Consider the following 26643-nt stretch of genomic DNA (forward strand, 5'->3'; position numbering starts at 1 on the left):
AGGATTTGTAAAGAATTTATTCGTAAATCAGGGTGGAAAATAAGTATTTGGTCAATAACAAAAATACAACTCAATACTTTGTAACATAACCTTTGTTGGCAATAACAGAGGTCAAACGTTTACTATAGGTCTTTACCAGGTTTGCACACACAGTAGCTGGTATTTTGGCCCATTCCTCCATGCAGATCTTCTCGAGAGCAGTGATGTTTTGGGGCTGTCGCCGAGCAACACGGACTTTCAACTCCCGCCACAGATTTTCTATGGGGTTGAGGTCTGGAGACTGGCTAGGCCACTCCAGGACTTTCAAATGCTTCTTACGGAGCCACTCCTTTGTTGCCCGGGCGGTGTGTTTTGGATCATTGTCATGTTGGAAGACCCAGCCTCGTTTCATCTTCAAAGTTCTCACTGATGGAAGGAGGTTTTGGCTCAAAATCTCACGATACATGGCCCCATTCATTCTGTCCTTAACACGGATCAGTCGTCCTGTCCCCTTGGCAGAAAAACAGCCCCATAGCATGATGTTTCCACCCCCATGCTTCACAGTAGGTATGGTGTTCTTGGGATGCAACTCAGTATTCTTCTTCCTCCAAACACGACGAGTTGAGTTTATACCAAAAAGTTCTACTTTGGTTTCATCTGACCACATGACATTCTCCCAATCCTCTGCTGTATCATCCATGTGCTCTCTGGCAAACTTCAGACGGGCCTGGACATGCACTGGCTTCAGCAGCGGAACACGTCTGGCACTGCGGGATTTGATTCCCTGCCGTTGTAGTGTGTTACTGATGGTGACCTTTGTTACTTTGGTCCCAGCTCTCTGCAGGTCATTCACCAGGTCCCCCCGTGTGGTTCTGGGATCTTTGCTCACCGTTCTCATGATCATTTTGACCCCACGGGATGAGATCTTGCGTGGAGCCCCAGATCGAGGGAGATTATCAGTGGTCTTGTATGTCTTCCATTTTCTGATGATTGCTCCCACAGTTGATTTTTTCACACCAAGCTGCTTGCCTATTGTAGATTCACTCTTCCCAGTCTGGTGCAGGTCTACAATACTTTTCCTGGTGTCCTTCGAAAGCTCTTTGGTCTTGGCCATGGCGGAGTTTGGAGTCTGACTGTTTGAGGCTGTGGACAGGTGTCTTTTATACAGATGATGAGTTCAAACAGGTGCCATTCATACAGGTAACGAGTGGGGGACAGAAAAGCTTCTTACAGAAGACGTTACAGGTCTGTGAGAGCCAGAGATTTTCCTTGTTTGAGGTGACCAAATACTTATTTTCCACCCTGATTTACGAATAAATTCTTTACAAATCCTACCATGTGAATTCATGGATTTTTTTTTTCACATTCTGTCTCTCACAGTTGAAGTGTACCTCTGGTGCAAATTACTGACCTCTGTCATCATTTTAGGTGGGGGAACTTGCACAATCGGTGGCTGACTAAATACTTTTTTGCCCCACTGTATATATGTGTTCTTGTGCATGTGTGTTTTCATGCATTTTCATTGCTGACTGCTTCCTCTTTCTAAGTCACTTCCTCTCGACCACAATGCCTCCAGATTTGCCCCATCAAAGAATCATCTTCAAACTGAGGAGCTCTGTAAGCTGGAGAAGGCCACTGATGTGTCCCTGGGCTTTCTCCACTCAACCTAAATCACACAGGCGGACGCACACAGACAACAGCACTGCACTGCACGGCATGGCTTTTGGAAGGTCACTCTAAGAATAGCTTCCAATACATAAAAAAAAGGCTCATATCCAGTTGGGAGCACATGCTGAAATGTGCATGCAAGCAAATGGACACAAAAAAACATGCAATAATTCATGGACAAAGGCACGGACCAAAGCACTCATACTGTCAAACACACACAGATATGTTCCACTGGCTGATGCACAAAGGATATATTTGTGCTCAGCTAAAAGGACAGGAAATTAACCACCTCATGTCCGGCCCAGAACGTCTCACATTCACTACTAAGGAAAGTAAAGTTAGCTGCAAAAAGGAAAGACGGCTAATGGCATTGATTTCCTTTATGCTTGGAAGGAAAAACACCTTGCCCATCTAAGAGACTTTATATGCTCATTTCTCTGACTATGGTTATAAATATTATTGTGGTGATATTTCACAGTTAAAGTAAATGCAACACACAGGTGATGTGATTTAGCAGAACTGGAATAAAAATCATTTCTTGATTAAAAGAAAAAAATCTTTACTCATAACGCAACATTTATCTCTGTTCTCTCGCTCTCTTCTCACACACTTGCTTCCCTAATGTATCAACACTGCCACACCCCTCTTGTTTAGCCACTCCCTGCACGCGCACTGCATATAACAATTAATCACGATACGACAATATATCTTTATCTTGTTATGTTTTAAATAAGACACAAGCTTCCAAACTACAGTAAAGCCTCGCATCCCTGTGCACCTGATCTTTGCAAATGTGCGAATCATTGATTCTTTGCAATAATGTTTTACTGCAGACAGATAAATGCTACAACCACCACTCCGTTCCACCCTTCACTGCTCTCTATTTTGTTGTCTTCTCCTTCCCCCATTCAACAACCTTCAGCATCCTTACTTGCTGTTTTTATCTGCGCTTCTGATTATCACTGAACTCCAGCATGGCAGATGGGTGAATGGAGCTTCTGGAACCATGCTTAACCAGGTCACTGAGGGGTTAACTGTAAGGTTAGCTTTGCCCGTAGTGCCTCGGCTGTCTGACATTCAAATCCTCTGCATCTATCTTTTCCCTATCCTGCCCACTGGTCTACTTTTAAGCCTTCATGCTTGTCACAATAAAATATTTTTTCCTTGTATCCCTTCGAGTGTGTGCATGAATGTAAATGCATGTGTCTTTGTGTTTGAACATGCAGGTATAGGCTTGCAGGCGATACAGAGAGCCCTGATGTGACGTGACAAGTTGAGAGACCAAGCCTTTGGACACTGGCTGAGGGACAGAAGAGAAACCAAATAAAAACAGACATAGCCTTTATAAAATGATGCAATGCAACTGCAGATGTCATGTGCCCCCAGCCCCTGCACTTACAATATCACTCAATCATTCTTTAATAATGCACTTTTTTATGATCTATTCATATATTTTTTAAATAATACTCAGGAAAAAAGCAAATACATTAGTGTGGGAGAACAGTGCTGTGACAAGTTGAGCCTGGGAGAGATTGGATTGTCCCACAAAATGAGAGGCAATCTCTTCCTCTGGCTATTTGCTACAGTCATCATTGTCTGGAATGGGCCAATTCACCTGAATGCCTGTCTGCTTAGCTTACCATTATGTGTCCCTCTGTTTCCTTACCTGACCTGTTTCGACTCAGTTCAACTGATTCAACACAGAGCTTGAAATGAAATTAAAATAAGGTTTTAAAAGAATAACTGTAACTAACTATAACCCACCGGGGAGGGCAAAGACACATAATCTTTTTAGCTGGCGGCGATCCAACTGAAGGGCAGTCATCCTGTTCACTACACTTTAGTCTGCAGTCCACTGCTGCAATTAGAAAATGCAGCAATCGCCAGAGAAACAACGTCATGACATAAAAACGACATAAAAAAGGCAAAATATATCATTTGTAGGATATCTTTCAACCATAAGAAGGATTACACTAGTATAGTTATATTTATATATAATACATAAATGTCACATTCTACATGTATAATTATATATATGTGACATTTTAATGCATTTTTGGATAAAATAAAAAAGAGAAAATTAAAAACGAAATGCTATATAATGAAATTCAAAAGTCAGAATAAAATCACGCATTACTGTGCAAAGGCTTTTAGGCACTTGACATGTACAATCAGGAAGGTGTGCAAGTTTCATGTTGCTGCGTGACAATGATCCCAAACATACAACCAGAGTCATAAAGGCTCTACCGACCCTACCTTGAAAAGCTGCGCCTCGGTGAACTGAACCTGAATGAACTCGTGCTGTTTTAAAGTCAATGGGTGGCTACATCATATTTATTCAAGACATTACTTTAGAGAGACTTCACTTTTAGTGTCTAGCGAAAAAGTAATGCACTGCATTGAACATCAAACGACTTCTCTATTGAATTTACTGCAGTGGAATTAAAAAGCAGACTCTCTACTTTCTAAAATCTACTTTCAAAGATGTGGATTTAGAACTGCAACGATCAAGGGAATGATGCAGAAACAACTAGATCACCAGCTTTGGAGATTTCTAGAATCATTGTTATTATTATTATTATTTTCAAACCTAAGCAGAAAGCTTAATAGGGCTGAATATGATGCAGCATATAAAGTATTAGTCCCGCGCTATGCATTGCGTGACAGTTGAGATGAGTGGGTAATTATAATGCCCTAACTGACTGCTTTTTGAGACAGATGTTGTGTTCACGAATCTTGAAGCAGGTCAGATACCCAAACTGACTGCAAAATGAGACAAGAGGTCTCTCAGCCACAGTCAAGGTTCTCTGCTCTGACAAGAGAGCAGATGGCGGTTTGTGGAAATAACAACCCAGATCAAAAGGAGAGAGAGGCAGAGGACTCTGAAAATTCTCCACTACAGCTCATCCTCTTACATAGATTGCCTTTTCATGTTGTCACTTTAAACATTCATTCATTAAAAACGAAAAAAAATAAATAAATCCAAAGAATTTTCTTTCTTTTTTTTAAATTATCTTACACAAATACAGTTTAAGCATTTGGCATTGTGATGCACATCCTCTACTTACACCAGAATACTCTTTATGCTGCTTTGTGTGTCAGAGAGTGTGCATGCACATAACACTTGGTGACATTCTGCTAAACTGTGGCAAATTATACAATGGCTGGGTGAATTCAGTAACTCCTGTGGGTACTTTGTATATGAGTGCATGCAAGTATGTATATGTCACAGAACAAGCTGAAAATAAAGATTTACAACAGCAGTGTGCATGCCGTTAGATAATTAAATGATTCTTATTTTATGAAAGTAATTTTATTTTGTTCAAAAGGAATGTGGCAAAAGGAAAGACAAAAAAAACATTTAAAAGATCTGATGCTTCACGGTGTTTTGTCACAGTTTCTATTTGTCACATTTAGAAAATAATGGATTACCTAACAGCAGTAACAGCTTTTTACTCCCCCAGCAAGCACTTCAAAAACAATACACAATATATAACCTCCAAATTAACTGTTTGTCAGAGGAGAGCATTCCACCTCCACCATCTGGCATTATAAACTGTTCTAATGTTAGCTCTATAACTTTTAAAATGAACACTATAAACTGCACCTACCCTACAAAAAGAAAGAAAAAATAAATAAAAACAGAACAACAAAAGGTAGAGAACAATAAACCACATTTTAAGGGCATTTAAAACCAGCCATACTAGGTGTTTCACTTTACAACTTTTCTTTTTTTACTGCTGGACTCTAAAAACTGTAAAGCTGTACGCCTACTGAGTATACCAAACTAGATGTCCTATCTGCAAGTGATGATAAAGACAAGCAGACTTCAATTAAATGAATATAACAGGAGTTAAAGCTAAAAACTACTTGTACATCCATGTTTTTAAATAACTCTTTCAGAAACATATATTTAAAAGTTGACAGTTGGGGCAAATAGACGCTGCAATTGCTGCCCTTCCTTCCAAGCAATTTAACATTAGAGATTACAAGAGAATGTTTTAATTGCATTTACAAAACAGACATTTACTGTAACTTTCAGTCCCTCTGGATAAAGCAGCTAATCTAATGAGAAGGAACTTTTCTCTGGTCTAAAGTTAATCTCTGTGGCAGGCATTAATGCATTCACAAGGATCGCATTTCCCTGCCAACCATTAAATACATCAGTCTCTCACTGGCATCTTATGAATATAAATATAGCCATAGATATTTCCAATCTTATATCTAAAATATGCAAGCAGGATGAAAATGTTGAATGGTGAAAAATGCTGAGAACTGACAGAAAACTTGAGTGAGCGATATTCCCTGAGATGAATGAGATGCCATCTTTGAATACTGTTATCCAGTTCGTGTAAAACTGAAAAGTGCCATCCCACTCTGCAGCAAAAAAATTCTATTGAACGTCTGTCTATCGATCTTGAAGGGGAAGCGAGCCATAGGTAGCCCTTATGGAGTTTACTTGAAGCAGTGGGCTCTAAAAATGATAAAATCCACGATGGATCATCCCTCTGTCTCTCTAAATGTTCACGCTGTACCCGACAGCAACAGCTACCAACACATGTGCTGTAACTAGTTAAAGATCAGTCAAGGACAAAGAGTGGTGGTTCTGTGGGAATGATTAACTTTCTATGGTAATACGATGTATAGATGTGTCCGCCAAATAAAAACACTGATGCATTCAAAGGTTTTTATGTATGAAATTCTACTGCACGTCACATGAGAGATTACCTATGCTGGGTAAAGACTGATCATGATTTATGATGGGTGCTTGACTTGCAGTCCTCACATGCTAGAGAAACCCTGACTGTCCTAACTGAATAAAAGAGAGTTTTAATTAGAATTTTTCAGCAGCTTATTTTCTTACCAGACACAGTCCTGACAATCTCAGAGGTGTTCCTCAGGCCCACAAAGGAGAACTGGTAGAGCCTCCAGGAGCGAATGTCCCCAACCTCCACTGAGCTCCTTTTCCACTTGTACACAATCTCCTCCCTGGGGTAGCCATCTGAAAAAGGGAGGACATGGAGATTACTTCAAACTCATTAAAGGCAGGAGAGAAGCTCAAGACTCGACTGCATAGCTATGCTGTCTTTTATTTTAGAGTAATCCGTTTCCACCAAGTCGGCAAGCTTGCAAATAAAATGTTTCATGAAAGAAACATTATATAACAGACTCCAGCACAACATGTTGACAAAATATCCAGTCCATCTGTGGGGCGAAAACGTCTTTGTCACTAACATCACTTAAAAGCAAAGATTACAACACAGCTCTGTAGCTGGCGATAAGTTGGATTTCTATAATTTTATTACTTCCAGCACATCCTCTTTTATACAAATCATAACAACAATCTTAATAGAGTACAGCTGAGTCACTTAGACAAACAGATGCATTTTCATAATTAAATCATGTATGTGAGTATCGAATTTGTGTTCTTACCATCTCACAGTAAGAGTCTGTCCCTCAGTATGGGTGTTAAAATTGGGTGTTCTTTCAGCTCTATTTAAATTTCAGTCTAGTACAGTCTTCAGTCTAGTGATGAGCTGTGTGTAGCAGATGAGGGAGTAGTCTGAATAATGCACATGAACTGCTTTCAGAGCAAACTTGCGATGATTTTATCACTAAAGTGCTCTCAGACATCCAGTAATGTCTGACCTTAGAGGAGCAGGGGGATGAAAGGTGCTGCCCATTTCCCACATTACAGCCACAGAGGCTGGCAGACTTCATCTTTACTGGTAATGCATTCAGGACACATTATTGATTCAGACTTCTTTTGATAAGCTGGAACAATAATGCTCCTATGAATTCACTTTGGGCCTAGTTGTGCTGTCATAAAAGCCGCTGTAATCCAAATACTAAAATGCAATATACAGCAAACTGAAACAATATACTCTGCTCTGTGTGTCTGAAAAGTCCTGAAGCAAAAAAGTTTGGCCTGATCTCGGCTGACTACAGTCAAAATCGCCGCAAAAGAGGTTGCGCTGGAAAATCGACCATGCTTTGTTGCTTTGTGGCACATAAAATGTTCATAAAATGTGAATGCAAAGTGCGGCACACTAATCCATCTGCTGCTTCTGAGATTGAGCTCATACTGTACATCAAAGTTCTGAAAAACATCCATAGCTTTCATCAAATTTAAATGAAGGCTTGTGTTCCGTTTTTAGGTCTGCTTTCTTGTGAAGTGGAGCTATTTAGGAATCATTTTCTCTGGAGAGTATCCCCTGGTGTGTCTCTCCATATATCCACTGTGACTTCAGCAGATAACTTACCCCTGTCCATTCCTAACATGGAATGACTAACTCGTTTGGACTTGTGTTACTTTTTAAAATGTCTTTTAGAACAATACTGACAGGTTTCAGGAAAATAAATGAATAGTGCCTTTGGCTTGAATAAATAAATGCCTGAATGGTTTTTTGAATCTTGTTGTTCATTTATTCCACATTCTAACACATTCATAAGGTTTCACTTGCTTTCAATTGAAAGGCTGTTGTTGCTTTTTACCAATCTTAGACCTAACCAGTTACATTAAAGCATACTTTACATATTCTACATCCATAATTCCTTTCCTATTTACATAAATACACACATGACTCATGTGCCTTCTTTTAGGTAACTGGAGTGCTCCCAATGAAAATCTTAAATGGTTCCAGCGTTAATTCCTTGATTTGGTCTGTTGGATAATCACTGCTTAAATTTAGTCTTTGCTCACATGTGACGTGTTTAGGGCCTTGCTGCGTTTGTGTGTGTTTGTTTGAGAAGACGAAGACAGGGAGGGGTAAATCAGTAGGGTTTCAGCATATGGTCAGACTTACAGCTTGAAAACTCCAGGGGGCACGAGTGTTCATCCATAGGGAAGTTGTTCAGTTTAAGCTGGCACTCGGCATCGATGGTCAACCTGCAGAGAGATGAAATTTAGCTCCATGAACACAAAAATGCAATATGTTGTACAATACTCTATATAAAACCAAATTTTTCAGTCTAATCACCAGGTCACCAGGGATGGGTTTTGTTTTATGTCATATTGTTCATTTCAGACGAAGTCTGGTACATTTTGGCATTATTGGTTTTATTTTGTTATGTGAAAATTCTACAAAAAGGGTAGCTCACACCAACCGCTAATCCTTATCATAAACGACACAAGAAATTATTAATTACAATTTCAAAATTTTTTATTTTTTTACAGCTACAGTTCTTTTTCACACCTGAGGAAGTTTGAAGGAGAAGTCATTAAACTTCCTCTTAATGAGAGAATAACCTTAAATGACTTTACCCATCCACGCACTCTCTATTGTCTTGTATCATTGTGCACCGAATCACAGCGGCCATCCTAATTAACAACCAGTGGTTAAGTTCTGAGTCCCCTAAATTAATGAAGTGGAGAGGCAGTGTTCTGCATAGGGAAACATCCATCACAGCTCGATTGAGTCCGGAAGACTTCACTTACTCTCTTATTATCACTACTGATGTATCGTGGTGTCAGTGCAAATATTTATTTTTGATCTATCAACCTATTTTACATATAGCATGCGTTAGTTTCATGGTTTTACAGTCAGAAACATTGTGAGTTATATGGTTTGAGACAAATTAAAGCAATTAAACTATTGAACGCTGATGTAAAATTAAAAGGCTTTTTTTAAGCTGCATGCCAAAGCAGGTGTTCCTCCATCTCAAAAGGCAATTTTCTGAATCATTCAACACAATGGATTTTTCTGTACATTAATTAATGTTAACCATAACAAGCAGGAAGCTAAAATTTCCCAAGGCGTGTTCAGGATAATCAGTGTAAAGATTACTTATGTAGAATGTCCTTACATGCAGGTTAAGGCCTAATAAATAAATCTGTCAGTTGTAGATGAATGAGAAACATGCAAATCAGAAGCTCCAGCATCACTGACGTTTTACGTTTTTACCTCAGCGTGTAAAGTATTCTGCCGTCATTCCATATCCTGAGCATGCGATTGGGTGTGGTGATCCAGTGGGCATCGGCCTTCTTTGAGTTGCGAAAGAAAGTATCTGGGATCCATATTTTTCCAACCATGTTGCTGTTGAGACGTAGAACCTTCATTGTGCTGTTGAATTTTAATCTTCTGTCGTACCAGGTCTGAGCAAAAAAGATGTCGATGGTGTATTCCTAACGACACAAAACGCAGTTTCACTCAAACTGTCGTGTTCAGTTTTACTTCAGAAAAACTGAACATGCTTCACATTACACAACAGATAAAGGTCTGATAAAAGATTTCATCTAGCGCTGTCAACAACATGCAGCTTCAAACTGTGAGATGCTATAACACCAAATTAAAAATGTGGGCTCAAAGAGAACTTTTTTCTGTCTCGAGGGAACTTTTCTATGCCAGAGGAAACTTAACGCTGAAATGCATTTGCATACAATTTTCTTAAAGGAGATGGTGTCTTTTCAGGCCGGGAAGTGCTTTTGTCGCAGCTAAAGAGCACTGTTGAAAAAAGACCAGCTTGACGCCCTCAACCTGAAAATTAAATGTTCAACGGGGCAATTAATAACCCCCATTGTTCGACTGAAGTATTACCCGACCTTATAACCTGCTGCCTCGGCAGCACTTTGTCCTGGGCATTGACAAAACCTTCTGTCTCCTATTCAGTGCGGTGACACTATGCCAGCTGTGTTGGAACATACACACTATATGGAGGAAAGCATAGGCAATACACCTCTGGGAGAAGAAGAAGAGCAATAGGTGAAACGTGACAGGTGTAGCGTTAGGTGAAACATTAAATAGAGAGAAAGAGAGAGCTATCATTCTGTGTTATTTATTTTGTTATTTGGATAGGCTCAGCGCTGAGGTTCAAAGTGAAGTACAGCAGGAGAGAAAAAAATCTGGGGATTTGTGTGTAAGAGGCCATAGAGGCATTAACTTTCTGACAAAGCTTATCCCAACAATAAAGTCTAAATCCTTGCCAAAGAGTTCCAAATGAGATTTGAAAAACATTTTCACAAGGCAGAATTCCCATCCTTTCAGCAGCCCTTTTTATCACAAGGGACAGACAGACAGTACAAATACAATGATAAGAGAAAGGCTGAATGACTTAGGATCTTCGAGGATCTTCATCTGCGCCCCACTGAGCATGATAAACATAAATAGTCTGGGATCTTTCAAGGCCTGGGAACTTTTTATTCTTCTTAGTATTCAAACAGCTCTAAAAGCAGCTCAGAAATGTTCAGGTGCAGCGGCTACAAAGCAGCAATGTATCATTCATTCTTTTTATTTTTCAGACCTTGACCTCTTTCCATCTGTTATACTGTCCCTTATAACTTGTTACTTAGCCATCTTAGATTCCTACTGCATAAATAAGAAATCAAAACTGTATTCATGCCAAGATTCACACCCCCGTACAATCAGAGTACTCTGTGCTCCTCAGAAAAACTACCAACCTAACAACATTTGTCATGTTATAGTGTGAAATGACTGGCCCAAGCACATGTATTACATATGAATGCGAGGCAATCAGTCAACCTTTCATGTCAAAATGCCCTCTTCATAGAAGCACAGCCAGGCATGGTCGCAGACTTCCTAATGTGAGTATAAGCACACATTTTCTAACTGATACCATCATTGCATCTCTTCTTCCATCACTTTAGCCAGAGCGGAGTGGGTGTTTTAGCTACTTACCAAAATGGAATGGCATCACAGTGTAGAACAGATTGCTCATGTCATGAAATGATAACAAGGAGGATCAATCTCCTCCTTCTAGACCACGCTTCCCTACTTTGTTGTTACTTCTGCATTAAGGGGTCACCAATATGAATCAGTGAACATTCAGCATTTCAAACATTTTTTTTTCCACTCTAACTTCCTTCTAAGAATCCAGCAAAGGGATTTTTGGAAGTTGAGAAGCTCTCCCACACATGTTGGCTGACAGAAATGTGAAATTGTGTAAGAGTAATGCGTCTCATGTTGGACGGACTTGTCTTGGCAAGTAACAAAGTACTTAAAAAAAAACACAATTCTATTCGTTTTATTCTGTATTATCATTAAATTCACATAAGATCATAAGAAAAATATCATTATAACACAAACACACACACACACACACACAGTAAACAGTATCAAACTTTAAGGAAAAGCAATATAGCAACCCAGTATTATGACAAAATGTGTAATAGACACTCACTGGTCCACCGTGTTCATTTCACGGTTTGCCTCTCCAAAATGTGAAATGGACACACGTGCACAAGTCGCATTACTGCATGCAGAAACTGCATTACCATCATGGGGAAATAATACATTTAAAGCCACAAAATCTGTAGTGAGTAAAAACATATGAAGTACATTCCAGGGTCCTTTAATCACCAGAATCGATTAAGCTAGGATAATGTCTGTTTAAACACTTTCCTGTGATTATTTTCATGTTGGCTTGAAATAAATTATCTTCTTCAGCTGCAACTTCTGCATGCATGTACATTTCACGTTTTGGAGAGGCAAAGTGTGAAATGGACACGGTGGGCCGACATGTCTATTACACGCTTTATTGTGATATCGGATTAAATAAAGGGCCACTGAAGATTAGTGTGAAGTCAATATCTCACCGAATGTGAAATATAGCCACAATCTTCCCCGCTGTTATAGGATTTATGACACTGAATAATGAACAGATTTTTTTTTTTTGAGAAAACATTATGATGTCCCAGTGTTTTAGAACTTTTGTATATAGCATAACAAACAAACAAACAAAAATACTGAACTGCATTAGAAACATTCATGAACTACTGCTATTGGTTAACAGAAATACATTTAGCAAAGCTACGGTATCATGGTTTTAGCAGCAATTCGTGATTCACAATCATAACAGATATGATAGAAATTTTTTTTAAAAAAGCCCTTGCCTTTAAACCAGACCCAAAGAAAATAACAAATTAAGTATATTTACTTGAACAAAACACAAAAAGCTTTGACAGTTGACTCAGATGCAATTCTTGGCATGTACAAATCCAGAATATGTCAGGATTTGCCAGTGCACACAGTCATATTCAAATATACTGCCGTGAGATCTGGCATGCATGCTGAGCAACACAAAATTGTTACCTGTTATAATGTTTTGTCTTATTTAGACATATGAGGTGTTCAACTGCAATATGTTAACTCTTTTGTATTTGCTTGATTAAATTTAAAATAAAAATCTTTTATAACTCAATATTTCTTTATTTATTAATTTCTTACTATTAGAGATAAATAAAATGTACTTAATTTAATCATAATGCTAGACTACAATGACACTAAAGACTTACGCATACTAAAGCACTCTCTACCAGCTTCACAATAATTAACAATAAAAATGTATTCACTTACCATATTGATGGCATTCACTGGTCCAATGCTGTTGACAAACATGTCTGTGTGGATCACTGTTGGCTTGACTGCAATGAAGAACAGGAAAAAACATTTTAGAGGGTAAAAATTATCTTTCATATGGTAGCACAAAATTTTCCAGAAGGGTTAGATTGTTTTATATGTCACCATCAAAGGGAAAAAGAAGGCGACGATTCCCTTTGCTGTGAAAGTGTGAATAGAAAGTGTTTGGAAAATATCAGTGTTCAGTTAGATGGCAGTGAGAGGAGAAACATGAACATGTTGTTTAATTCACACCTGGAAAACAGGTCATCTACACAGTCAGCACCAAGTTTGTTGAAAATTGAATATTTTGATGTGGATCTTTGTCAGGCTTTGAATTTGCAACATCTTCTTCAAACCAATGGGAAAAAACAAACACCATGAGTACTCAATAATACATTATTTAAGGTAGATGATTCTATCCATCACAGAAGCTATGCAACATGCATCCAACCTTACATCAAAGTCTATGGGAAGAACTCAAAGAACCTATAAAACCTGAAGGTTTTGCAGGTTCCTTAGCTGACAACAAGGAGTTGAACCTAGATTATTTCAGTGTTATAAATGTTCAGACCTCCTTTCTTTAGACTAAAAATACATGGGCAACTTCCACATCAAACTGGTTTCTGAGAACCACACAATCATTCTCTATGTATTCACTGTTGATATCATTTTTCACAAAACAAATATTTTACATAATTTTACAATGAATGTTCAAAGTCTGATTTTTAATTAAGCATAATGCATTTCAAAGAAAACCTTTGCATGCACATGTTTTGCATGTATCTATCTTCTTTTGCACCTGCAGTTATACCACTTGTCCACCTTTTTATGTTTTACCATTGTGGCCTAATTGCCTTTCCTGGGTTAGCAAGTTAGGCAGCCAGGGACCAGACAAGAACGCTGGTGTCAAATGGACATTCATTCTCTGCTAGAGCCTCTGAGGTAGCCTGAATCAACTTGTACATGTTGCTATCTAATCTTCATGGATGACTGGCTGCTATGTCTTAGAGGACAGTCAGGTTAAAACTCAACCACCCTCAAGGTTTGATGTAGGAGCTTTAGTGAGTGTGAGAGAGAGACTGAGGAAGTGAGTGCAGGTTTGCATCCATTTCCCATGTCCCTCAAAGGCAAACATAAATGTGTGTTGCACTCCCACCCTACTGACATTGTTTGCACGCGAATGAACACAAACACATGCATGCAAAACAATGAGACACATATGCAATGGTCTCAAATATTGTTACCTGTAAATAAGTGGGGCGGGATATATCAATGAAATCATAAGGGACATATATAATCATAAATTTAAAAAAAACATCAAATTTTGGGACTAACAAAAAATATATTAGGACTGGGCAATATATCGAGTTTTTAAATATATCGATATATTTTTATACGAGATATGAGATGTGACAATATTGTTCATATCGATATAGTCTATGTCAGGTTATAATTATACTTGTGGAGCCGCGAGTTTGCCTCTCCTTCGTCCACTTTTGTAACTCCCCCTCCCCCATCGCTTCACCTGCAGGCAACAACAAGATCAGCTAATGAGCTAACAGCGCTCACGTGTTGACGCCATTCAGCCCCATGCACGAGGCTGCACGGCCTAAAATCCTTTCATTTTCCCAAAACTCGACAGTGCTCCTTATGTATGAGTTCTGGTTGTGCTTACTGACTGCGAACCGCTTTTATGTGGTACAAGGCGCTCAGCAATCTGTCAAAAAATGTTTTAGTACGACTTTGGTAAGCTACGAAGCCGCACCGCTTGATGGATTGTTGGAGCATTACAGCTGCCGTAGTCAGGAGCCTCGTGGAGTACTACGTACTGTATTTCAACGTAATATTACCGTATTGTGTGTGTTTAAGGACCACAAATGGCACCTGTTCAGAGACGTGGTTACAAAGAGGATTTCAAACTCCAGGCTGTCAGTCACGCATTAGAAGTTGGGAACAGAGCAGCTGCAAAATCTGTCTTTGTTACTATGCTCAGCATCTTTTAATTTAGATTTTGACTGCACAATTGTGAGCTTTTTGTTATGCACAAAAACAACATTGTTTTATTTAATTTATGGAGCATTATTATTTAATAAATGCTGATAATTAATTTCTGAGTAATTTTTTCATGTACATCTACGCTGTATGTTAATAAAAGTGCCTGTGTGAGATCTGGGACACAGTGTGACTAAGAACTCTGTTTTTGTTTTTACTTTATGGCTTTAAAAAAACATCGTTTGTGTGTTTTGTTTTGTTTTTCTCTTCTTTTTGTTTACTTATGTGAAGAAAAAGAACTTTAAGCAGATGGCGGTCATCCAGACTACTGTATATATGAGTCTAAGAACAAAGGATGCCATCAAATACTGTACATCTCATTTTATTTTTTGCATAACTTCAATAAACATCGAGATATATATCATATATCGCCATCCAGCTAAAGAATATTGAGATATGAATTTTGGGTGATATCGCCCAGTCCTAAAATATATCATTGATATGAAAAGAAATGTTTTATTGTCTTCCTAAAATTCAAAACTTCCTCCTAGTAACAATATAAAACAAGCCAATCCATCCACTACTCAGTTAGCTAACAAACTATTAATGGACATCACGAGCCATTTTAAAGCTTAAGCCTAACATCATCTAACTAAGTGTACAACAACTCTAAGTCCTTGCTTCTGTTCTCCATATTAGTGGATCTTTAAAAAACCCTGATCACCTCTAAGAGTCTTACAACATTTTTTCTGTCTCACAGTCCAATTGCTTCAATTCTTTATATACAATACACTCTAGTTCCATTAAAATTAAATCAGCATCACGATGGACTTCCGGTGGAAGCTATGGCACAATCAGCAATTAATCTAAATCCACAACTTTGAGAGCTCTGAGAAGTGGAGTAGAAACTTCACTTTGCCTTGGTATGACTGGTTGGTTGTTGGCTCAGATGACAGTACAGCCAGTTAATTATATCCCCTGTGTAGATGTGTAACTTGGTGGCAGCTGGAAGACTAGCGCTGAGAGAGCAAGATCACAGAACATTTGAAGATGATGGCTAAGACTGTGGCAGTCAGCCGCCCAGCTAAGCAGCGGCTCTCTTGGTTGCAGCTTCACCTCAAAGCACATCTAAGCTGCTCTTCAATTTATAGCACAGACCCACTTTCAAAGTATCAAGAATAATGACCATCCCTCATAAAACCTGTCACTTTATAGGTGGTATTAAATATACTGTAAAATACGTATAATAATGTACATCGTATACAGGAAAACATGAATACAGACTAATGTAAAGGATTTGTTGCTGATGCTACATCAACATTACTCTGCTACATTCATGCGCAGAATAAATTTATCATTTAGGTCAATTCATTAGTCATGCTTAATAAAGTTATGATTGAAATTAGGTCAAAATCTTTCTGGTGCTGTATTCCATCTGTCACAATGGACTATGGCCTTTTGTTGCAACAAAATTGCTTAACGATGGTATAAGCTTTCACAAAGCAGAGAAGTAAGTAGTAAAGGATTTTTATAAACTATCCTTGTCATTTTTTGCCTGAATACAGCACTGGACAGTGCCAAATGTGTATGAATATTATAGTGGGTGAGCAAGCAAATTTTTATAGTACCATGTAGACTGGTGCAGCTTTATTATTTGACACTATGTCACTTAAACACTATTTCTGACTTTAACTGAGTTTCCCAGGAAACCACTGACACATTAATCAAGTATTCAAAGGTACTGAGTATCTCCCTTATCTGGTCTTGCAGATGGACGTGATAGGCTTCTGCAGACAAGGAGTCCTGCTCAGCTGTCTGTCAGACTCCAGAGAGTAAGATAGCTGTCTACAGACTTGCAGGATGGTGACAGTTTCCCTGACCGTACTGCATGCATGTGCATTTTTTACGAGAAGTAAGGGTCTCGGAAAAAAAAGGCAGCTGGTATAAAGCTTCAACAGTGTTTTTTCACAATTTCTAAAGACTACTGAAATTTTAAGACTATGGCGAGGAAGTTTTACTTTCATTATCTATTTATTATGTTTGAAATGGCTGTGCTTTTTATGAGTGAACCAGAAAATGAATGCTTTGTTTTACTGAAAATTGACTTAATAATTATAACTACATCTAAATCTATTTTTTTTATTATGAATTATGTATTCAATGATTCATAAGGCTAATTCTGTTGTTAAACAGAGGTTATAAGTGTGTTTGTCTGGTTTGTGTTTAGTACACTGCCAGCTGCTTCATTTAAAGGTCTTTGTTTCTGGATTGTTAATGAAACTTTGTGCAACCACTCTTACAAATCTAGACCTGGTTCAGTAGGTTATACATTTCGGTCTACAGTAACATCAGTGTAACACAAGTCACTTATATTATAACTCTTAACCCAAAACCTAAGCCTAAGTACTGTTGACTCGTTGTTGAATAGCTCTAATTACAAATTTTGCCAGATATCTTTATGATTCTGTGACTAAACATATTATCTGTGAAAAATCAGCGCCCACCTCCGATGTCAGGTCTGAGTTTGTTGTCATATCCATCTAGTAGGCTGTTTAGGATGTGTGTGACATCACTCTCATACACTTTGGGAGTCAGCACCCACGTCTTGTTAGACACCTCATCATCGTCATCACTCTGGACGGAGCTGCAAGGGAGAGAGTAAAAAAATGCATATAATCAGCAAATTCTTTTGAAGGGATACAAAGTAGATTCTTTCCCAGTGGTTTCCCATGTGGGTTTTTTTTTAAAGCAGAAATCTTTAGGTGAGAAAGACAGAAAGAGAAAGGTATTTTAAAGATTAAAGGATTGATTTAATATTTTTTTTTCGTTCCTGGTATTTTTTGTGTAACAAAGTACTTGCATAGTTAAATAAAAGAACAAATACAAGGCGTGTCCTCCGTGTAGGCAAATGCCTCATTTCTTAAACTTTCATGACATTCAGTTTCATTTGTTCTCACTGTAAAATCTGTTAGCTCACTTACTATTTGGAAAAACATATTTCTATAGACATATATTTTCAATACCCTTATGAGATATTTTGAATATATTTGATATTTTAAGGCAGTTTAAGGCAGCATTTAGATCAGATAACTCGGAGTACAAACAGACTGCTTGCTTTCTGATATCTGATGTGAAAAGAATTGAATTTGTATGAACGCATTCATAAATGCAGATCTGCTTTTGCCATAATTTTGCTGTTCTCAGTCTTGTTGGAAAAAAATATTAATTGTGACCTCAAGATGAAGCGAGGGTCATACAGATATGTGCAGCTAAGATAATATATAAAAGTATATGACAGCTACAATCCCGTGTGGCACTGGCTTTAATCATTTATTTAGTCTTCCTGGAAGCCTTGTTCACACTCTGTCCCTATCAAGACATGATGTTCATGTTTAAAATATTGCAGTTTGATAGTTAGCAACCTTGTTAGTATTAGTAATACCAACGATAATACCATCTGCAAAATATTTTCTTTTTAAATGTAAGTACGTGTAAGATTTGTGTGTGCTTTTGCTGTATTTTTTTCCAGTAACAGCTAAAACTCTCCTTTAATTTTCAGGTCAGTGATTCTATAGAAACAATGAATAAATTCAAACAAGGGAATCTGTCAGAAAAGCTGGTTTTAAGGAGCCCAAATATATGTGAGGACAGGACATTTTTCCAGAGTTTACTTTCTCACCTCAGACTTATCACATATATCACATATACCACCACACTTGAGCTGTAAATGCTTTCCCTTCTATCCAACACCAAAGTATGATCCTGGTAAATTATATTACTAAAACAAAAGCAGTCTTAATGTAATATAAAAGGGACAATTAATGAGCTTACAACATCCTATACTTCAAAAGACCTTCCATTAACACGCATTTTTAAAATAAAAGATAAGATTTTTACTGCCAGTGGGCAAGATGAAGATATGTAAGTAACATACAGAGAAGAACAGAGAAGAACAGAGAAGAGGGATGTTGGTGAAAGAGATCACAGGGCAGATTTATAGGCATACAAGCACAAGCTAAATTTGCACTACATCTTTTCATTCAATTTGTGTGAGCACAATCTGTATGTAATTAGTGTGTGATTTACCAAGACAGCAGTTCATTATGCAATCAGTGGTTGGACTGCCCTCCAGAAGGTTTTTGTTCATGAAGGAAAAGAATACATAAAGAAATGCAGTTTGGTGGTCAGGTTTTCCTGAGATTAGCAGGCCAATAAGAATGTCAATGAAGATCTGTGTAAATACTGCAGCAAAACTATACAAAAACCTTTTAGCTTCTCTACAAATACATACTTGACCTATATCATATTAGGTGTTCAAAAGGGTCCCAAAGAAACATATATAATCTGCTTTAAAGCCGAGTGCTTTGAAAATAAGCACACAAAAACATTTTGGTCTAAAATTGATTTCAGACAATTTTTTTGCCTTCAGCCTATTCTGTTTTTATGTGTGTCTTTTAATGATGTTTTACTGGTCTTATGTCTAAATAATTTATTTTTATGTCTGAATATTTATCAACACTTCCTTTTATATATACATACTGATTTAGTAAAAAAAAAAAACAGGGAGTTTCAGATAAGAAAGTAGATGAGAAGATACCTAAATGGTTGGACACTTCCTCTCTTGGCTCTAATCCTCATACCATCACAGATCAGGATCACTTGGGCACCTCTAGCAACAGCTGGATTAGATCAAGGAGATGGCCAACAGACCAGAAAAGCAACCTTGAAATATTTGTGAGCTTTCAACGAGGCTTTAGATGGGGAGATGTCTGAATAAAATAGTAAAGAATGAGAAAGAATGAAAAAAACATGGTAAAACACAAGGGTAGAAGCACTGATGGCTTTCTTGTGTTCTTCAGTTGGGTGTGACTAATGTTTTGAACAGCAGTCCTCCTACATTAGATACCATTAAGAGCCATATATTACCAAAACAAAAGAATGGGATATCTACCATAGATAGATAGATAGATAGATAGATAGATAGATAGATAGATAGATAGATAGAGTATGCAGTTTTTCAGATTGCTGCAATTTAATCATCTGTATTCATCTCACAGAATATCTCTGTGTATATGGAAATGTTCCAAATATGAGTAGATCAAAGGAAGAGCCATGTGTTCCTCACTACAGGCAGATCTAAGGGTTTGCCTATTAATTCTGTACCTGAAGGTCCACAGAGAGCCCCGTGTTAGTGCCTGCACATGCATGCTGCATGTGTATATCTGGGTTCATACTTATGCATGTGCACTTCAATAATTGTGCTGGTATTGACTGTGGTAACGACAGTATTGGAATTTCAATTAAATTCTCATCTCAAGTTTCATGCAAAGCAATAGTGAAGTATCCTCTGCTGCAGTTTCACATATTCACAAGAGGGTCCAAGAACAATAATATCAGTAATATCAGCAGTATAAGCAGCTTTCGACCTCATCCAGTTTATCACTCTACCACATATGTTCCAAACTGCAGCCAATAAAGCAGCATGATCTAATGAACCTTCATGATCCTTATTACTCAACATGAAATTTATCTTGCACCTTTGGCAACAACACAACAAACTCTTCTGTACATGATGTTGTTGATGCAACACTTTTCACAGACTCTACCTTTAATGAAAGAAAAAATATACAGTTGTATTTTGTTAGTAATGATATTTTACTGACAAATCATATGGCTCTAAACGTTTCAAATATTATATTTTGTTTTTCCTTTAATCAACCTGGAAATTTAAATAAATGAACAACTGAAGTTGTGTTACTCACATGCTGTAATATTAACATCCAATTGCCAGGATTTAACTGCTCTACTTAACTGCATTCTGGGATCCTAATACAACCAATCTATTTACAGACCAATCCACTGTAAACCACATTACAAAGATTAGAGCATATTAATAGATTTTGATCAGTGGGCGAATATAATGAGCCGTTTCTGTAATAATTTCACTTACATTAAGTTAAATCCCAGTCACACAGGCCTAGAAACCAGTTGTTGGCTCCATGGCAAACACAAGTACAGCGGGAAAAATTTGTATTCTGTGACTGTGATTGTTGCTGTCTGTCTGTGAAACCAACAGCTAAGGCCTGAGTCACGCTGGCCAAGACACTAAATGTTTATTTTTCTAGTCCACTGAGGTATATCACGCTACACTGAAAACCACGACGCAATTGCATTTTTGTTACTCAAACGATAAATAGAATTAATCTTCCAAATAAAAGCTGCTCATTTTTTCAACTTGTGTTGCAGCTGAATGCAAACTACAGGTGACCACACTAATTACAAGAAGCTTTTTGGTACAGCACCCTCTTTGTGTCTTTGAGACCAATTTCACTTAGCAACCTCCAGCAACCACTTGCCAAGACACATTTTTCCCTAGCAACCAGAGGTTGTCACATGGTCTCTAGGCCTGTATGACTGAGACTTAAAGCGCCAAAATCTATTAATTTAGACTCTTTAAAAGTGAGTATATATATATATATATATATATATATATATATATATATATATATATATATATATATATATATATATATATATATATATATATATATATATATGTAAATACATATGTGTGTCTATAACAACAGGAGGCCAAAGTGCTTCAACTTAAGCCCTCCCACCTTTATTCCAAAATTTCTTTGACTTCAATATCTACCAGAGTTTCTCAGTTGTAGAAAGGTAACCATGAGTGTTGCCTGTTTCTTTTACTGACCTGTCAAACTGTCTTCACTATAGGCAGAAAAAATAAAATAAAATAAAAATGACAACATGTCTTTGCTATGAACTGACTTTTAGGAATTCTAAGACACAAATTCACATGATGTTAATTATGGAATACATGGCAGTTTGTCAAAACTCCTGACCCTTTCCAAGTGACAAGAAGCAGATGATGTATGGCAGTTTGGCAGACCATTTAATTCACTGTAGGTTTCCAATTCGATGGAATTCTGTCTAAAAATACCGACAAACTGATGAGAATCGGTGGCAGATAGGGATAATTGCAATGGGCATACTAACATACTAACAGCTACTTTATACAATTAGCATAAAATGTGTAGTGAAATGTTTCCCATATTATTAATACTTAACAGCAGCTCAAAAATTGAATGGACATAGGTTACATCCTATGTACAGATAATACGTCTGCCTGAGAGATTTTTGTAGTCAGAAATTGAACTCTACAAAGGCGCTAGTTGAATAAACAGACAGCATCAATATATCTTTCAACTTACAGTTTAATTTGCTTTTGTTGCCTTAGAAATCACAGTGCTGAATAAATGGCACTAGCTTTTTATGTTTGTCCCACAATGAAACACAGAAAGCCTTTAGAAATTACCACAGTGTGCGTTATAAATGTTATCTTATATATTCTTTCCATTTTTCTAAAATGTAACTGAAAGCTATAAGGTCATTTTGACTATGCTAGCAACATGTTTAAAGAAAGTTAAGACAGGACCGTGTTTACCATTTCCTTCTATTAAATCTTCTTTTGTTACCAAGTGTTTGGGAACTGAAGCATTCAAGTTCAGCATAGTCAGGGTTTCTTTAGATTAGCTGGCTAGACAACACCTAGTCCAAGAATTAGATCAACGTAACATCTTAATCAACTTTCTTTGTTAATCCAAGCATTCTTCTTCTTCAGGCCTTAAGTGCACTCACACAAAATGGATTGAGTGAGATATAATGTTACATTTGTTCTGTACAAAATGGATCAATTAAGTCCCACCAACTTCAGTGGGAGGTCAGGAAGTTAATAAATACTGATGCTAGAAGGTTAAAAATATAAAGCAAATAAATAAATTAGACTTATGTAACGAATTTCATCTGCTACCTAACATGCTTGAGTTTGCAAAATCATCATCTGGGATGGCACATAATGTAAGTACCACCAGACTTTGCTCATTCTGACATCACTCCATCATGTCGAGGCCCTCTTCCCATGATCCCTCGCCTGAAAATCTTCTAGTGGATCCTGGTTATAGATCTGACACCTACCTACCCACGCATAGAAGAAAATACCAAAGAATCTGCAACCAAATTCCCCCTTCTTCTGCTTGAGGGTGTTCTGCAAAATTTGATCTGTGACAGTAATTGACTGCACTACCTGAGTAACTGACTGGGTTAACGTATTGTGATGCAGTCTGACATCACTACACATAGTAAATGTCAATGAGTCACAAAGTAGCACAAAATACTGAATGCATGCAAAGACCTTGATGTCTTATAAAAGAGCTTTCATACATGAATCATAAATTACTTCCTGTCAGTGGATGCATTTTAATCATTATGCCATACATAGGACCGAAACTTCTAAAATAGTTTGAGTCATACTTTAAGTGTGACCTCCGCACAGGTGTCTGCATATGGTCACATATTGATTAGCAACATTTACTCAAGTGCATTGTATACACCACTTTACTTTTCCAGACAATTAGAAATACACAGGCCTAACAATGTAGATCTGGGCAAGGAGCCCCAAGGTTTTGACCAGCATGACGGTGATTGAACGTCGGTTGATTTATCTGCCTCCATTTTTCACCCTCCAGCAGCACAAGAGGAAACCGATGCGAGGAGCCTAACCATCCCCTTGCTCTCCAGTATTCTTATCTCACTATACAGGGATGAAGTCGTCACAGGAGCAGCCACACAGCTTTCTTTCTTCTCTTTCATTGTCTTTGTAACAAACACAATTTCGGCCCACAGTTAAAGCAGAAATGTCAGGTGTTTTTGGTTGTGTGCCTGTGTTGGGCAAGGATCAGTGCATATGTGCTGTCCATTTCCTTATTGTGCCTTCATATTTATATTCTCTGTGTGATTGTCTGCCATTTTGAAATGCTTATTTTTTTATTTCAAATACGTGGGAGGAAAGGTTCCCTCTTTATCCTCAAGTTTGCCTTTATAACAACCGATTGTTTTCATGTGGCCTCTATTCCATTTCGACCTCCTCCGGCCAGTGCGTTCATAACAAGGCTTTGACTCTTAGAATATACTTGAAGACAGCTTAACAGACTAAATGTAGCCTTAGCTTCACTCAACTTAGCCTGCCACTATGCTACATCTAACGCGGGGCAGATTGGGAGGGAGACACTGGTATCGTCGTATAAATGTGTATCACTGTTATTCGCTTTTCAAAGCCAAATATTCAATCTGTAGATCTTTGTGAGGATTTTTTTTAAAATTAAAAACACCAACAACACATTGATACACAGGGTGTAGCACACATACAATGTGCATGCGTGTATCGCTGAGGCAATTTTAATATTATTAACAATATTCCACTTCAACTGGAACCGCAATTAAACGTGCCACATGTACACCGAAAGCTTCGGTTTTTCCCCCTAAATACAAAACGACATCCTCTCAGCTACCCAACGGCTCAGGATCCCCTTAATAGCACGCCAGTGTTGGAATGGAGGCACTGCTATATTTGCTGTTAAAAATCTGAAACATGCTGACCAACGGGCCGAAACACAGTCGTGGTTTTGAGAAAAAATACGCCTTAATATCTTACCTTGTAGAGTGATTCACGACAATAAACACCCAGAAAAGCAGCTTCAGCGGGAGGGAAGGCTTCGCCATCGGTATCGAGCATTTGAAGGCTGATTTTGGCGAAGCCATCATCACCATCTTCGTCTCCTCTTTCTTGCAGATGGACGTGTCCGTCTATTTACTTTGTTTCCTCTCTGCGATACATTACGCACGCTAGCAGTAGCCGTTCTGCAAATCGAGACTGGAGGCGAGCGCGCGGCGGTGTGAAATCAGCCAAAACAAAATCGACGCGAGTCGAAAAGCTTCGTTTCGTATCGCCCGTCTTCGTGCGTGTGTGTTGCCGTTTCGACAGCACTGGCAGGGGCCTACAAGACTGGTACAAAACAGCGAAGCCCCAAGAAATAAGCTGCTTCACTATCGAGAAGCCAAGAAAGGCAGCGAAGCCTCAGTCTGAATGCAGATTAACACTGGGGTCAGAGAGGAACTGATGCACGTTGCTGCAGCACGGATCAACACATGCGTGGTTTCACTAAGCGGAAGCACCAAGTTAAGGTTTTGAATATATATATATATATATATATATATATATATATATATATATATATATATATATATATATATATATATATATATATATATATATGTATATGTGTGTGTGTGTGTGTGTTAGACTGTTATAATTACAATTACACTAATGTATTAATATATTGAGATGAGATATGATTGTGTGTTTCTTGGTGTCTTACACATCTGCTTGGAATGGTTTAATATGCTACAGGCATGAGCCCAGGCAAATCACTCTATCAGAACCTCGGACAGCTCTATCAGTTGCGTCTGCGTTACATACAGAACAACCAATCAGCACTAAGGACAAATCCAGTCAGTTCGTTGCTGCTTAAAGTCAGATGAATACTGGCTGCATGGCCCAGATAACAGAAAACATAACAGAGAAAAAAAAGGTAAACACAGGTAAATTAATATCTTACACTTATTTATTATTTCCAAAATGATTGCTTTGCGTTGTTGCATGTTTGTACATAAATTGATTATATGACATGCAGCAGGTTATATTTGTATTCAGTTAGCAAGCTGACATGTCTAATAAACATGTTTATTATATCTTTCTTTATCTTAATCCAGTCTGGGAAGGTTTTTTTAGGTGAGATATGTATAATGCTTTGGTATCCATTTCAGTATCTTCGTGTAAGTATGCTAATGCAATATCTTTGCTAACTACAGTTCAGTGAATTCTTGAAAAGAAGCTTAAGAAGAAAAATATCATAATTCTAAATACAAAAACTGTAGCCTTTCCCTTCCTGACTCATAAATCAATGATTCCGCTGCAGTACAGCTCTTTTCTTCTCCCTGTGCCATATCCCAACCATCTACAGAAATAGACCAGAACAGCCATTTCGAGAAAATGTTTGAATTATTTTTAAATGTTAATCCAGAAGAGCAAAGATAGAGGAACTCAAAAAATAAAACACAACAACATAGAGAATTAAACTGGTTCTTGGGAAACTGACAGAAATGGTGGCAGGAAGATGAAGCCACATGTTCTCATCACCGATGTTTTGTATTCTGGTTTTACTGAAACTTTTATTTGTATGCATCTTTAACCTGAGTTTTTTTTTCTGCAGTAGTTTACTGCATGTTTGTACAGTCAAATAAGTAAAAATATTTTTATCCTCACATTCTTTTGTCTCTATTCATCTGGAGTCTGGTACTCCAAATTCCACTCTTTATATTAATTCCAGAGGTATTCAGGCATTCAATATCACTTTTTTTCTGCCCTAGTTTACAGTCATGGTCAACTATGGTCATTTTTGTTGTTCTTTTTGCCATACACTCATTGACCCAGAATGTTAATCACCTAAAGTCTGATTCTAGTTTTTAAGTATTAGTTATTAAAATTGGATTCCAGCAATCAGCACTGATTGCAGCTGGCAAGTGTGACCTGCATGGAAGATGAGGTGTACCTGATTTGAAAACATTATTATGTGTTTATTTGTGGCAAGAGGAGTTCCATGTAGACTAATCACCTTAAATAAATTGGCAGATGCTTCATCAACCCTGCAACATTTCTCAAAGTGGAATAAATTGGCAATCACCTAGATTCTTCTATGATCAGTTGGATGAACACTTGTTTGACCATACT

General features: G+C 37.8%; 1 protein-coding gene across 2 annotated transcripts in view; it reads right to left on the reverse strand.

The window, feature by feature from the left end:
* gabrg2 (gamma-aminobutyric acid type A receptor subunit gamma2) overlaps window positions 1-25000 on the reverse strand; it is a 44613-nt gene extending 19613 nt beyond the window's left edge. For both annotated transcript variants that reach the window (XM_026181403.2, XM_026181402.2), the window contains exons 1-6: window positions 24508-25000; window positions 17501-17640; window positions 12960-13027; window positions 9552-9772; window positions 8454-8536; window positions 6512-6649 (exon numbers count right to left, since the gene is read on the reverse strand). In XM_026181403.2, coding sequence (XP_026037188.1) covers window positions 6512-6649; window positions 8454-8536; window positions 9552-9772; window positions 12960-13027; window positions 17501-17640; window positions 24508-24623 — 766 coding nt within the window. In that variant the 5' untranslated portion in view covers window positions 24624-25000. The remainder of the gene's footprint in view (window positions 1-6511; window positions 6650-8453; window positions 8537-9551; window positions 9773-12959; window positions 13028-17500; window positions 17641-24507) is intronic.
* Window positions 25001-26643: the final 1643 nt, after the last annotated feature.

The sequence above is a fragment of the Astatotilapia calliptera genome, chromosome 10, assembly GCF_964374335.1.
Source record: "Astatotilapia calliptera chromosome 10, fAstCal68.1, whole genome shotgun sequence".
Classification (NCBI taxonomy): Eukaryota; Metazoa; Chordata; class Actinopteri; order Cichliformes; family Cichlidae; genus Astatotilapia; species Astatotilapia calliptera.